The 14,536-nt window shown below is 43.9% G+C and overlaps 1 protein-coding gene across 1 annotated transcript in view; it reads left to right on the top strand.

Moving 5' to 3' along the window:
• RNF10 (ring finger protein 10) overlaps positions 1-14,512 on the top strand; it is a 31,688-nt gene extending 17,176 nt beyond the window's left edge. The window contains exons 5-17 of the mRNA XM_056821639.1: positions 907-1,091; positions 1,178-1,314; positions 2,009-2,169; positions 5,281-5,433; positions 5,727-6,018; positions 6,215-6,348; positions 6,765-6,882; positions 7,099-7,200; positions 8,026-8,175; positions 9,378-9,478; positions 12,521-12,578; positions 12,677-12,835; positions 13,315-14,512. Coding sequence (XP_056677617.1) covers positions 907-1,091; positions 1,178-1,314; positions 2,009-2,169; positions 5,281-5,433; positions 5,727-6,018; positions 6,215-6,348; positions 6,765-6,882; positions 7,099-7,200; positions 8,026-8,175; positions 9,378-9,478; positions 12,521-12,578; positions 12,677-12,835; positions 13,315-13,391 — 1,827 coding nt within the window. The 3' untranslated portion in view covers positions 13,392-14,512. The remainder of the gene's footprint in view (positions 1-906; positions 1,092-1,177; positions 1,315-2,008; positions 2,170-5,280; positions 5,434-5,726; positions 6,019-6,214; positions 6,349-6,764; positions 6,883-7,098; positions 7,201-8,025; positions 8,176-9,377; positions 9,479-12,520; positions 12,579-12,676; positions 12,836-13,314) is intronic.
• The last annotated feature ends 24 nt before the right edge of the window (positions 14,513-14,536 follow it).

The following is a 14,536-nucleotide window of genomic DNA, read 5'->3' as shown; positions in this document are numbered from 1 at the left end:
CTTCTGTGTCCTCCAATGGAGAATCCTAGTTGTGAAGCTCTTAAGCGCCCCCCCCCCCCCCCCCTTTATTTCCATGGATCAGAAACTCAGCATGTAGCCCTGGTTCTGAGGATAGTTGGGATAGAGCAAACTCAATTGTCGTCTCTGAGCTCTAGCAAAAGGTCTAACCTTCCATTAAAAATCTCATATCGAGAAGCAATAGCCACTTGAACTTGGAGGAGGGGAAGAATTGACTTTTAGACCCAGAATGTGATTGTTACATGGAACATGATTTCATTTGCAGCAGACTATTTGGATATCATACATGCTGTGCAGATATTTAGAGCCAGTCAAAGTAAAAATATCCCCAAATCCAGTTTCCAGGGAGAGAGCCAGCAGCTGAATGAGCCACACAGCTGTATTTCCTCATCAGAAGAAGGGAAAAATAAAGTCATCATAAAAGTCCTTGTTGTTTTCAGTATTCATTACGAATGCTGAGTTCTGGGAAGCCTTTGAATGGTCTCTTGCTGACTCATCCCAGTGTGCCTGATATCTAATATGTCTTTTAACGCGAGAGAAAACATTTAAGAATCACTTTCCTCTTCTCTCTGCGTTGGAAAGAACATGGACTCCTGTTGGTATGAACCTCAATGCCACTTGAAGGCAAACTCAAGATGCTTTTCAGCTGATTGGAAATTGAATTCTGCTGGGCATAGAACACACTTTGACTTCATGTCACCTAATGGGTTACCCATGTAATATAAGAGTCCTAAAATGTAATAGATTTGCTTTGAAATATGATGCACCCATCATTTCTCTCATCTACAATCCAACACACGAGTGTCCAAAGATTTTTGGAGAGTGTGTGGAATGGCCAGGGCAGGTTGGCAAGTGTTCTTACTGATTCTGTTTCTTGTGCTTTTCTAGCGCATCTGTAGTCATGAAGTGCCATCCTGCCCAATATGCCTTTACCCACCAACTGCAGCCAAGATTACTCGCTGTGGGCATATTTTCTGCTGGGCATGCATCCTCCACTACCTTTCATTGAGTGAGAAGACCTGGAGTAAATGTCCCATTTGTTACAGCTCTGTTCACAAGAAGGACCTCAAGAGGTAAAGATCAGAGGCAGTTTAGCAGCCTATAGACCTTCAGGTGAATGCAAGATTCTCCACTTGACGGTTCTCTTCTCAAATTATAGTGTTGTTGCCACGGAGTCACGCCAATACATTGTTGGTGATACCATCACAATGCAACTCATGAGAAGGGAGAAGGGTGTTTTAGTGGCTTTACCCAAATCCAAATGGATGAATGTAGAACAGCCTATTCATCTGGGAGGTGAGTTTAAGTTACCTGCTTGCTTACTAGTACCCTGGCACAACTTCTCCAGAGCCTGCTGAATATGATCTTTAACTTTGGAGTAGATAGATAGTTATCAAACTTGAGACCTGCAATGCAAGTGGTCCTCAAACTCCCAGGTGCTACGAGAACCAGATTAAAATATAATTGGGGAAGAGGGGGCAGCTAGATGGCACCGTGGATAGAATGCCAGGCCTGGAGTTGGGAGGACCTGGGTTCAGATCTAACCTCAGCTACTTCCTACCTGTGTGACCTTGGGCAAGTCACTTATCCCCAATTTCATAGTCCTTACTGCTCTTCTCTCTCAGAATTGATGCTAAGACAGAAGGTAGGGATTTTTTAAAAATGAAATTGGGAAATATTTGATAATAAATAAAAATAAAACAATATAGATGATGTTAATTTGTAGTTTTCTAAGTTGATATGTGGCTACAAATAGAGGGGATTCTTCTGTTTGAGTCTGACATTACTGACAATCCTAATTTGGTCTATTCTCAATTGTGCTGCTGGATATTGATTCTCTTATTAGTATTATAAGACCAGCAAAATGAAGTGAAACCTCAGCTTTCAAGCCTGATTATATTTTAAACACAATAGTAACCTTGATAGTGATAGATTCTTTAGTAGATTCACCAAGTGGGTTTTTTTGGGGGGTTTTCCCCTCCTCGGACAGATGACCAGCACAGCCAGTACTCTAAGCTCCTCCTGGCCTCCAAGGAGCAGGTGCTCCAACGAGTGATTTTAGAAGAGAAGGCAGCCCTGGAACAGCAGCTGGCAGAGGAGAAGCACTCTCCAGAGGCCTGCTTCGTGGAGGCGGCCCTCCAAGAGCTCAAGGTGAGGAGACTAAGGAGGAAAGCAGTTGCCATTTGAGAGGCAAGCTGAAGAGAGGGATTTCTTGTTGAAATCATGTACATTGGCAAGTTTGAGATTTTAACTCGCCACATATTTCCCATGAGTTAGTTTTATTCAGTGGGTTGATTAGAATAATGATCCCGAATCCTTTATTTTCATTTCTTTTCAGTGGACTATTTTCATAGATTTGGGAGGATTTATTACCATTAAATCCTTAAGTATCTTATTCAATGATATATTTATAGAGTGCTTGCTTTACTGAGACATAGGCAGGTTCCATGAGGGATGAAAAAATGAATAAAATATGGTTCCTATCCTCTTGGACCTTCTACTGGAATAAGTGGTATCATTCTAAGCAAAGTTGAGGCTCTCTCAAGTATGTTGTCTGTGGGGCCACAGACAGGTGTGCATATATCCTGAAGAGCCATAATAGCAATGATCTGATGTGACTCAGATTCCATCCTTGGGACTTTATTGCAAAATTATGAATGGCTACATGTCAAAGACAGCTATTCTAAATGTAATAGCAAAGAATTGGAAATAGTCAATGTGCTCTACAACTGGAGATGGGTGCCATTAAAAAAATGAATTTGAGACACAAGGAAAATGTGCAAAGGTGTACGGGAAAGTATTGAAGAGCGATTCACAACCAGAACTGTACTCACAGACTTCAAATATATATATCTGTTTATAATGTAATGTAAATAATCTAATAGAATACAACCCTTTTTTAGGAAGGCAGAAAACAAGGTCAAAAATAGGTAGATTTTTGGACTGCTTTGTAAATCACAGACTAGCATCTTTGTTTTTAATTCACTTAATTCTTCCTTGTTAAAAGCCAAGACATTTGAGACACATTTTGAGCTCTGTTTTATATTTGATTATTTTTTTTGGTTGGTGATTGTTGAGTTTGTAATTTTTTTTAATTATGCAAGATTAGAATTTGATTGGTGCTGTGATTGAGGTACAGAGAAATGCTTTTGGAACCATCAGTGAGAGTTTTTGCTATTGAATGAGAAGTCAAAAAAGCCTTTGTGAGGAAAGGAGGAGCATTTGAGCCAAGCCTTGAAGGGTGGGTATGTTTTTTATGGCCTGAGGTGAAAGATAAAGGCACCCTGTGGGATTACCTAGGGATCAGCATATGGAGCATAGTGAGGAAAGCCCTGGGGAAGATCAGCCTCAGGGAAGTGCAGTTTGGCCAAAGTATAAAGGTAGGAGAAAGAGATGATGAGAGATAAGTTTGGAGGGAGACCATAGATGATCCATATCTTTGGATGCCATCTTAAGGAAATTTAAGGACTTGGAGGCTTTGAGCAAAGGCAATAAGTAGAATAACTAAATGATTTTCTTGCTTCCAGTAATAGTTCTGGTGAGAAATGATCAGTGTTAGAAACATGTTGGTAAGCAAGCAGAAGGTTGAAAAAAGATAGGTCATTCCTAACTGTGACTCTGAGGAAGTCACCTTTTCCCATTTGCCTAGCCCTTACTGTTCTTCTGCCTTGGAACCAATATTTAGTATTGATTCTATGCTGGAAGGTAAGGGTTTTTCAAAGGGGGAGGAGGGAGGACAGGTGCTTGCCCCAAAGGTGGGGACTTGTTGCCTCAAGGGGCCAGGGAAGAAGGAATTGAAGATCTTGATCTCAAGTCACGGTGACTTGGAAGAGGAAGTCAAGAGTGCAAAGCAGATAGAAGTAGGGTTGACTTGCTGAGTTGGAAGTACTGATTCTAATATCCAAATGGCATTTAGGCCAGGTTTACACGTATCTGTAATTGTGAAGGGGGGGGGGGAAGTATGGCCAAGTTTATCTTAGAGCCCTTCCTGTTTATACACACTGATTTTAGAAGAATTAAAAATATTTTTTAAATTTTATTTTTTCAACTTTATTTAATTAATAAACATTTTCCATGGCTACATGATTCATGTTCTTTCTCTCCCCTTTCCTCCCTTCCCCCTCCCATAGCCAAGGAGCAATTCCACTGGGTTTTTACATGTGTCATGTCCCCATCAACCCATGTGATCAAGCAGTTGTTTTTCTTGTCTGTTTCTTCTCCCACGGTTTTTTCTCTGGATGTGGAGAGCATGCAGAAGAATTTTTTACAAAAAGAAATTTCTAAACATTTTCATTTGATATGTTTTGTTTTGACAAAACATATTTCCCAGCAGTCTAACAAATATATACCCCCAAAACATTCAGTTTATTGATGACCAGAAAGGAAGGATGGATACTGTGTTCTTATTATAGGAACTGCTTTTTGACCTCTGGGTTGACTTTAAATTGGTATAGTATTGTTGTTTTTTTCTTGGTTGTGCTCTTTTCATTCTGTTTTTGTGTAATTAAGCCATAGAACCCTTATTCCTGGAGCATTCTGGTCAATTGATATTTTTTCTCTAGAAAGCTTTCTAACTTCTAGGTTTTCCAAGTACCTTTGGGAGAATTTAGCCTGGAGGAAATTGGCCTTCTGTTGAGACTTTTTGGTTCCCCTCCAGTGACCCCCAGTGGACATTCAGAGCATCGACAGTGGCAGAAACTGGACCTTTCATAGGTGTTTTCTTAGAAGCCTGGATTTCAAGTTAAAATATCATATTTATTTTTAGTCTTTTAATTTCTACCACCGCCCATGTTTTTGATTTTCTTCACATAGGACTGTATATAATGGGGAAGAAGTGAGGGAGGCCTGCAAGCAGGCTTGGTAAAGTAGTCTGCCCTTGACCTTTGGGGCTGTGGTGACACTGGTGGTGAGTGTCCTTGTTTTCTCACACATCCTTTATCCTGATCACAGTGACTTAGAGCAGAGATCTATCATGCCTGAGCTAGCAAGAATGGATGGATTATTTTGTTAGAGAAAAAGCCTAGGGAAGTCCACCCACACCAAGGAAGAACATATCTGGCTCCCAGAGAACTTTCAGATTGGGTTTCCTTTCCCTGTGGGATGGTGTCTTCAACCTGAGATTCTCAGTTTGTACAATATACACAATCCTCTTTGTCAGACTATTGTTCCTGGGAGAGGATGTTATGATTCCTTTCCTTGAAAAAACAATTTTATTTTTCAACAAGATGAGATGATGAACTACTGGTTTCTTCCTGGCATTAGGCTCGAGAAGAAGCTTTGTCAGGGTTGGATGAAACCAGAAGTGGCCAGGTCACTGATGTTGTGACAGCAGTTGAAGAATTGGTACTGATAGCAGCCCCTCTGGACAAAGAGCCTCCCCTGGACAAAGAGCCCTTGCTCCAACCCAGCCCTGAGGTGAGTGTGTTCATTGATGCTGATTATTCTGTGTCATTGCTTACCTGTCACTTCTAGTGAGCTTGTAGACATGTACTTTGTCTTGGTAACCAGGGCTCCCATAACCTTTAACCATGTGCTTATTCATTTTTAACATTTCTGCCAAAGAGTAGGCTTGGTGGTTAGATTCCTATTTTTAGGCTAGCTAAGTGATTTCTCAGAAAGAAGACAGTGAGCATGAGAGTCCAGATGGCCTGGTTTCCAGGCCTGAGCCTTTTCCTGAGGATGGTGTTAGATTTGCTTTATTTCAACAGTGTATACTGGAGTATCTGTCTGCTTTTGATGAAGAAATTGTGGCCCCTCACCCTAGAGGATCTTCCTCAGCTCCGCTTCCTATTCCTCTTCCCTCTTCTCACCTGCTGGAAGAGGAGGAGGCAGCAGTGACTGATCTGGAGCCTGAGATGCTACCAGAGGTATATGACTCAGATATAGTGGATGGAAATGGTGTGGAAGGGACCACTTGCAGCAAATTCATCCAACAGGAGTCCAAGGCCACACTTGGTGCCAGATCCTTGGGCAGTTCTCCTTGTTACTATTTCTATCAAGGTTAGTGACACTGAGGCGGGCTGGGTGTCTCTGAACATGCTTTGAACCTTTTTATGACTTAATCCAAGGGATGACCAGATTACCAAAGGGGTCTGGTCCTATTCTCAACCATTGGGAGGGCTTCGAGACTTGAGGAGGAGTAAATCCAAGAGAGGGAAGAAGGCTGATGAATGGTGATGGTGACTCTTGCCCACAGCTGAGGATGGACAGTACATGTTTCTGCATCCCGTGAATGTACGCTGCCTTGTGAGGGAATATGGCAGTCTGGAGCAGAGTCCTGAGAAGATCACGGCAACAGTGGTAGAGATAGCTGGCTACTCTATGTCTGAGGTGAGCAGCTGTGGTGGAGAGAGCTGGCTACTCTGTCTGAGTGATGGTGGGCACTGTGAGCAGACAAGCACTGATAATTCTTTGAATCCTTAAGATGAGTGGAGATGAGGGGGTAGCTCGGTGGATAGAGAGCCAGTCCTAGAGGCGGGAGGTCTTGGGTTCCAATCTGGCCTCGGACACTTCTTAGTTGTGAACTTCAGTAAGCTGTCCTGGAATCGTTACTAAGACAGAAAGTAAGGGTTTAAAAAAAGGCTGGCGGAGATTGAGCTTGGCTAAACTGCCAAGCCCTGATGACAGGGCAGCTTTGGGAGAGCCCTTCCTCCAAGATGCGGCTGGTTTAGTACTGAGGCCTTTGCCCATGCTTGAGGCTGGTAGAGCCTCTTCCCTCTCGGACACTCTGCTTCTCTGCACTGTAGGATGTTCGACAACGGCATCGTTACCTCTGCCATCTGCCTCTCACCTGTGAATTCAGCATCTGTGAACTGGCTCTGCAGCCACCTGTTGTTTCTAAGGAAACCTTGGACATGTTTTCAGGTGAGCTTCTCTCCCTAGTGTGTTCTACTTACTCTTATGGTCAGAAAACCAGTGTGTGGCAGCTTCTCCAGCCTGAGTCATGTTTGGTGGAAAAGGTTACCTCAGTATAACCCAATTTGTGTGCACTGCTGCTTGGGAATGAGGAAGGTGTGGTCCCAGACATCTGACTGTGCCTCCACTGTCATACTTTACTCAGTCCTATCCTTTGACCCATAGATGACATTGAGAAGAGGCGACGACTACGGCAGAAAAAGGCTCGGGAAGAGAGGCGGAGAGAGCGCAGGATTGAGATGGAAGAGAACAAGAAGCAGGGCAAATGTAAGTGAGAAGGCTGCCTTTCTAGGGCAGATAGGTGGCTCCTTGGAAAGAACTCCAGGCTAGGAGATGGGTGGTCCTGAGTTCAGATATGGCCTTGACCACTTCCTAGCCCTATAACTCTGGGTAAGTCACTTAGTTCTGATTACTTAATCCATGCCATTCTTATGTAGTAGTAATTTATACTAAAATAAAAGATAAAAGAGTTAAAAAAAAAGGTGGCCTAAGCCCGAGATGACAATGGCTTATCTGCTCTTGGCTAGAGAGGATCTTTGAATTTTTGCAGCCTTGGAGGGCAGGAGAGGCTATATGTTCCTCATGGAATTTGGTCTTAAAGGCCATCCTCAGTTTACTAATAAAGAAGCTTGTCCTTTGAGTGTCCCCAAGTGTGGCTTCCTCATGATCATGCACTTAAGGGTTACCTTGGGGCTCCATTTTAAGTATTCTAGACACCAGACAAATTAGGGAAAATCTAGTTCAGTGCTTTCATTTTATAAATGAGGAATTTGAAACCCAGAGAGAGGTGAAGTAAGTTGTCTGGAATTCAAACAAAGTTTCTGACACTGATCCTAGTGTTCTTTCTGCCCTTGATTTCTGCCATTCCCAGCATTGTCTGGTCTTGCAGTTGGGCTTGGGAGATTCTTGTGGATTGATGAACACCCATCCTCTTCCTCTTTCTCTTGGGCATAGTTTTAGCTTGGGGTGGGTAGGGTGGAGGATGAGGACAGGGATGCTATGATCTTATCATAAACTTGAGCAAGCTCTGGAGCCTCTGCCCTGAGGGAAGGATCCTGGTTGTGACTGAGTTGTCCTGCCCTTCCTTCACAGATCCTGAAGTCCACATTGCTCTAGAGAATCTGCAGCAGTTTCCTGCCTTCAATGCCTGTTCCTCTGATCCTACTTTGGTTCTCACCGGCACTGAGGGCCATGGCTCTTTTCCACAGTCTCCTCTTAGCCGAAGCCCAGGGTCCCACGCAGGTGAATATGTCAAGTCATTGTCTCTCCACTGGTCCAAAGTCACAGAAGTTACCTGGATGCCAGCACTAAACACCAGTGCTGAAGTTATTAGCCTGTCCTTCCAAAACTCCTCAATATATATATATATATATATGGGGTATTGTTTGTTGTTTTCATGTGATATATTTATGTGTGTGTATCCGTCTTGGAATCAATACTGTGTATTGGTTCCAAGGCAGAAGAGTGGTAATGGTAAGGGCTGGGCAATGGGGGTTAAGTGACTTGCCCAGTGTCACACAGCTGGGAAGTCTGAGAGATTTGAATCCAGGACTTCCTGTCTCTAGGCCTGGCTCTCAATCCACTGAGCTACCCAGCTGTCCCCTTGTGATATATTTCTGAAGGTCAGGAAGACCACCCTTAAAGTAGGCTGAGGTGACCAGCCCAGGCAAAGGGCTTCAGGAGTGTCAGTACTGGACAGTTGTAGCTGGGAATGAACACAGAGCTATTGAGGGAGAGAAGCCATTCATTTTCCCAGCTAGGCTCTCACCATCATGTCCTTAGAGCCATGAATAGACATCCTAGGGAGGCAAATTAAATGTTGACATAAGGACAAATTTCTTTACTATTAAAGCTCTTATAAAATGGGATGAGCTGCATTGGGAGACAGTGGGCTCCCCTTCTTTGGAGGTCTTCAAGTGGAGTCAGGTTGGATGCCACATTGTCATATTGTGAAATGGCTTCTTCTAAGCTCAGGTATGGGTTGTACTAGGTCCTTGGAGGCCCTTCTAGCAGGGTGAGCCATGTTGTCAGCTCAAAGTTAGAAAGGAGCTGTGCTGGTGGGCTTGCCCAGATCCTTGTCCTTGTACTTGGGCAAACAGACCAATCTACCCATTTTAGATCTTCCAAGAGGAGATTTTTTATATAAAACTAGCTTTCAAGAACAGTGACTAGGACAAGATTTCTGGAGCTTGGGAGCTAGATGACATTTCAAGTGGGAAGGAAGGGTGAAAGGAATCTTCTGTTTCCAAATTGAATTCCTCTTGGGTGATAGACCAGACCAAGCATTTTAACTTTCTGAGGAAGGTGAAAAAGTGAAGTGGTTTAATTTTAGATAACAGGTTTCATTTGGTTAGTATCTTTTATATGGATTATTTAGCTCATATTCTTATTTTCCTTTTCATTGAGTCACTGTTGTGATTGGGTCTCTGGTTCTCCCTTTGCAGACTCTATGTTGGCTTCTTTGTCACCCACTGATGGTCAGGCGAACCCTTCATTCTGTGTCGGGAGCCTGGAAGAAGAGTCTCCCTTCCCTTCTTTTGCCCAGGTAAACCTTTTGCTGTCAGAGATGCAGAAGTCTGTTTGGCACTGTGCTTACTCTGTCTTAGACCTTTCCAAGATCCATGCCATCTAAACTGAAAGGACCTGGTGAATGAAACTATCTGCTAACATGTTCAGAACCCTGACGCCTAATTCTCTAGGCTTCTCCAGATCTGTGGGTGTCACTGAGAGCTGGCTATAAAGCAGATGAACTTCTCCTCTGCATTCCTCTTTTTGGAAATAGACATACAAGTTCATGTAATAGCCATACTTCCCATGATGACCATGGGGAAGATGCCATTATTGGATAGGAATGCTTAGAGATGGAGCAGCCAGTGTGAGGTGAGAGCAAGCCTTGGCTCTGGTTTTTGCAAGGAAGAGCCAACAGTGACCTTGTGGATGGGAAGGATATTAATGAGCTTTGAAAGTTACCGAATTGTGGGTATAAAATGGATGTCTGGGTTCCCTTCCTTTATTTATTTATTTATTTTTTTTTTATTTGGAGCCCTTCCCTTCCATCTTGGAATCAATACTGTGTATTGGCTCCAAGGCAGAAGAGTGGTAAGGGCTAGGCAATGGGGGTCAAGTGACTTGCCCAGGGTCACACAGCTGGAAAGTGTCTGAGGTCAGATTTGAACCTGGGACCTCCCATCTCTAGATCTGGCTCTCAATCCACTGAGCTACCCAGCTGCCCCCCCCCCCCCCCCCATCTTTATTTAAAAAAACCTCTTACCTCTTTTAGAATCAGTACTAAGTATCTGTTGTGGTAAGGATTAGGCAATTGAAGTTGGATGACTTGCCCAGGGTCACATAGTTAGGAAGTGCCTAAGGCTACATTTGAAACTAAGACCTCCCATCTTCAGGCCTGGCTCTATACATTGAGCCACCTAGCTGCAGGGGCAGTTTCCTTCCCTTTAACTTTTCAGTTCAGGGAGAGATTTGTTTCACATGATCCTGTCCTCACTTTGGCAAGGGGAGGAGGTGGGGGAATAAAGGTTGTTTTAGGTAAAACCCTTGGCAGTGAAGCCCTACTATTTTAAGATGGTAGAATATTTTGAAATAATAGGGCAGTGTGACTAGCCAAGCCAGTTCACAGGATAGTTTAATAATGGCTCTCTTACGGCTAGTGAAGATTGTTCGTGGCTTAAGTTTTTTGAGAGAGAATTTATTTTCCCTTGACCACTAGTTTAGAATGACTTGTTTTATTATTTAAAAGTCTAGGTGGTTGAGCTGATTTAAAATCTTGATCAGGACAGTTCCTTGGAGCACCTAGAATTGGCCCTCACCAAAGACCATTTAAGCTGGTGCTGCTAGATAATGGATTGAAACTGAACACTGGCATATGAGGGAATGAGCTTGGGCCGGATATTTAACCCCAGATGTCCGAGCTGGCAGACAAGTGCCCAGGAGTTTGGCAATTATCTTAGGTTTGCTGATTTCCCTCCTTTTGAAATTAGATTAGCCTAGAGGTCCCTTAAGGACCTCACATTAAAAATCCAGATGGCACGTCTCCTTCAACAAAATTATTGTCCTATGGGCAAGAACATCTGCCTGGATCAAGAAGTAAAGCAGTACCTGTTTAGAACCCGGAAATCCTACTGAGAATGACTCTGTTCCTGTCACTAAGCTTCCAGTCATCCTTACAAGAACAAAAAAACCAGTGTGCTTTTCTATTATGTAACAGCTTCCAGACATTTGCCTAGTTACAACACTGTCTGCAAATGGCAGATAGGTATGCTGGCTTATGAGCATGACAAAGCAGGCCTCATTGGCCTGGAGGGGTGGGGCTGCTGCTCAGAAATGCACTTTTCTTCTGGGTTGGAGGCGGGGCTGTTGATTTCAAATACTTTGGGGGAAATGCAAAGGCTGAATCTCAGGAGAGCCAGTGACTGTAATGGGAGGTTATAACTTGAAGCAAAGGGATATGAGCGGTCTGAGAATGGAGATATTAAAATGGAGAATTGATAAGCTGAAGGCAGTTAGTATGGAAAAGAAGGAAAGAAGCACCTACTATGTGCCAGGCACTGGGCTAAGCACTTTACAATTATTCTCTTATTTGATCCTCAAAATAACCTTGTTTGGCAGGCGTCATTATCTCCATTTTACATTTGAGGAAACAGGCTAACAGGTTGGGTATGGCTTGCTGAAGGTCCCACAGTTTAGCAAGGGTTTGAGGTTGAATTTATTAAACTCTGGTTTTCTTGACTCCAGGCCCAGTACTCTTATTCACTTAACTACCTCTCTGCCTTTATTGGAACTGGAACACATAAATTGTTCATATTCATCACATCTGAATTCCTAGATTAGCAGAGATTTTATTTTATTTTTTGAAGGTTTGAATATCTAATTTTATTTAAGTAATTAATTTAGAGTATTTTTCTGTGGTTACAAGATTCATGTTCTTTCCCTCCCCTCCCTCCACCCCCTTCCTGTAGCTGTCTTGCAATTCCACTGGGTTTGGTTTTACATGTGTCATTGAACAAGACCCACTTCCAGTGGGAGTGAGTCTACATCCCCAATCATATCCCCATCCACCCACGGGATCAAGCAGTTGTTTTTCTTCTGCATTTCTACTCCCACGGTTCTTCCTCTGGATGTGGATAGCATCTTTCTCATAAGTTCCTCAGAATTGTCCTGGGTCATTGCATTGCTTTAGCAGAGATTTTAAAAGAGGATAGGTAGAAGATGTGTTTTAGGATCAATACTAAGTAAGAGCAAGGCAAATGGGGTTAAGTCACTTGCTCAGAGTCACACAGCTAGGAAGTACCGGAGACCAGATCTGGATCCAGGAGTCCCTGTCTCCAGTACTCTATCCTCTGAGCCACCTAGCTCTGCCCCACCTTATATTCTTTCCAATCACATGTGAAGAAATTTATCCAGGTCAATAGATTGGCTTTAGCCTGGGCCACTCTGTTAAGCACTGCTCTAGTCCAGGCTTAATAGGATATATTTCCCTCAAGGTAAAAGGGTGGGGGCATATCAGAAACTGGAACACAATAAGGCCAAATAGGTTTTGTTGACCTGCTTAACCCCATCTTTTCTTTGGCAGATGCTGAGGGTTGGAAAAGCCAAGGCAGACATGTGGCCCAAAACTGCCTCCAAGAAAGGTGAGGGAGACTAAGTTTAGATCCCTAGCTGTAAGGGGAGTCTTGTGGTTCTAGGTGGCTCAGGATCCTTGCACTGAGAGTGCTTTGGCATTTTCTAGATGAGAACACTCTGGCTCCTCCTGCCCCTGTGGACAGTGATGGGGAAAGTGACAACTCTGATCGTGTGCCTGTGCCCAGCTTCCAGAATTCCTTCAGCCAAGCAATTGAAGCAGCCTTCCTGAAACTGGACACACCGGCCTCCTCTGACTTCCTCTCTGGTAAGGATGGAGAAGCCAAATCTATTCAGTACATTATATTTAAACATGAAATTCCTCCTCAGCAGCTGGAGGATTGTGGCCCATTTTGATAGTGGAATTAATTGTCAAAAAGGATCAAAGCCTGAAGTCAATCCATCTCTCTGAGACTGCTTATTAGCTCCTGTTTGTCATCCCTCCAGGGCCCTTTCTCATCTCTCCCCTTCATGTCCCCTACTTGAACCATTTTGTCTTAATCTCTGCCTCAGTGGCAACACCAGAGTGCTGAATGCCTCTAGGAGGACTTCTGTCCCCTGGTGTCCACAGTTACAACTGGCTTGTTCTTGAGGCTCCCTCAGACTCAGGGTTGGTTCTTCTCTTCTGGGTGGGCCTGCCTTTGGCTCCATCATTTCTCTGGGCCTCACCCAGAGCAGGAGCTTAATACTGCCCCAGGCCATCTGAGCCCTGTGAGCTAAGCTCTGGCTTTGCACTTCCTTTAACAGAAGAGAAGGGAGGAAAGAAAAGGAAGAAACAGAAGAAGAAGCTGCTGTTCAGCACCTCGGTGGTCCACACCAAGTGATGTTCCAGATGAGGCCCCTGTCCTCTCCGTCTGCTGTTTGCTTTCCCCTTTGCTCTGTTTTGCTGCTATAGTTTTTAAGGACTTGAGTTTGCACAGATTAGCTCTGTTGGGGGAGGGGGGGGTTTCCACAGATCCAGGGGAAACCAAAGGAACTAATTTAAATACAGTGTATTTTCCAGCTTCCCATATTTACACCAGAATAAAGTATTGACACTCACAGAAATGAACCTTTAGTCAAGGTTTCGAGTTCATGCCAACTCGGTCTCCTTTGGCCTATGTGCGGGTGGTCTTACCATTGGAGTCCAGCTTCGTTCTGGTGCCTGGGAGGCCAAGCCCTCCTTCTGCAGCCACAGTGTGTACTCACTCTGGGGTACAGCTGTACTAATCTGACCCCCTTTTCTGCTGCCTGTCTCACAGGGGAAGCTTCAGGGCATCTTGGTTCTAGAGGACACACTAATCACAGTTCACATCTTTTTTTTTTTTTACAAGTTAGTCTCTTCTACCTGTTCTGGATTTTCTTTTTCTTTTTTAAAGAACAGAAGGGTGTGGGAGTAGATTGGATTTAGGACATCCAGCTCAAATTGCAATTGTTTTTCTTCTGACCAGCAGAGAGCCTGTAGTGCCAACTTCATAGGGCTTTAGGCCTCCAGGTACATAGTAGTTGGATGTTGGGTTTGTCTGGGAGAGGGGAGGCTTCTCTCAATCGCTTACCTTGATGGCTCAAGAAGGAAAAGTGATTAAATCGGATTGGTTAGAAAGCTGCTGTTGACAGTATCCCTGCCCTCAGGGTTGGGGCAGGAGGTAGTTATGGGATGGGTTTGAGTGACACAAGCAGGGACAGCAGAGTTTCTGGCAGAGGGAACCACTGCTGAGCTAGGACCTCTGGCTGGGATGTAGGAAGAGCAGATTGGGTTGCACGGGCTTGGTGCTGAGCTGGGTTGTAAGCAGTAATGCCTCATCTACCTGCCTCCCTCATTTTCTGGAGCAGTCTCATTACACGCTGCTTGTGGTTTGGTTTGAAGCAGTTTCAGTGATGTGGGTTTTTTGTTGTTGAATAAAGTGACCTCTAGGTGTAACGTAATGGCGAAGGCAAACAGTTGCAATAAATCATATGCACAAGAGGAAGCGTGAGCCTTCTTTTTTTA

This window comes from Monodelphis domestica, chromosome 3 (assembly GCF_027887165.1).
Source record: "Monodelphis domestica isolate mMonDom1 chromosome 3, mMonDom1.pri, whole genome shotgun sequence".
Classification (NCBI taxonomy): Eukaryota; Metazoa; Chordata; class Mammalia; order Didelphimorphia; family Didelphidae; genus Monodelphis; species Monodelphis domestica.
This window is presented reverse-complemented; position numbering and strand designations above follow the sequence as displayed.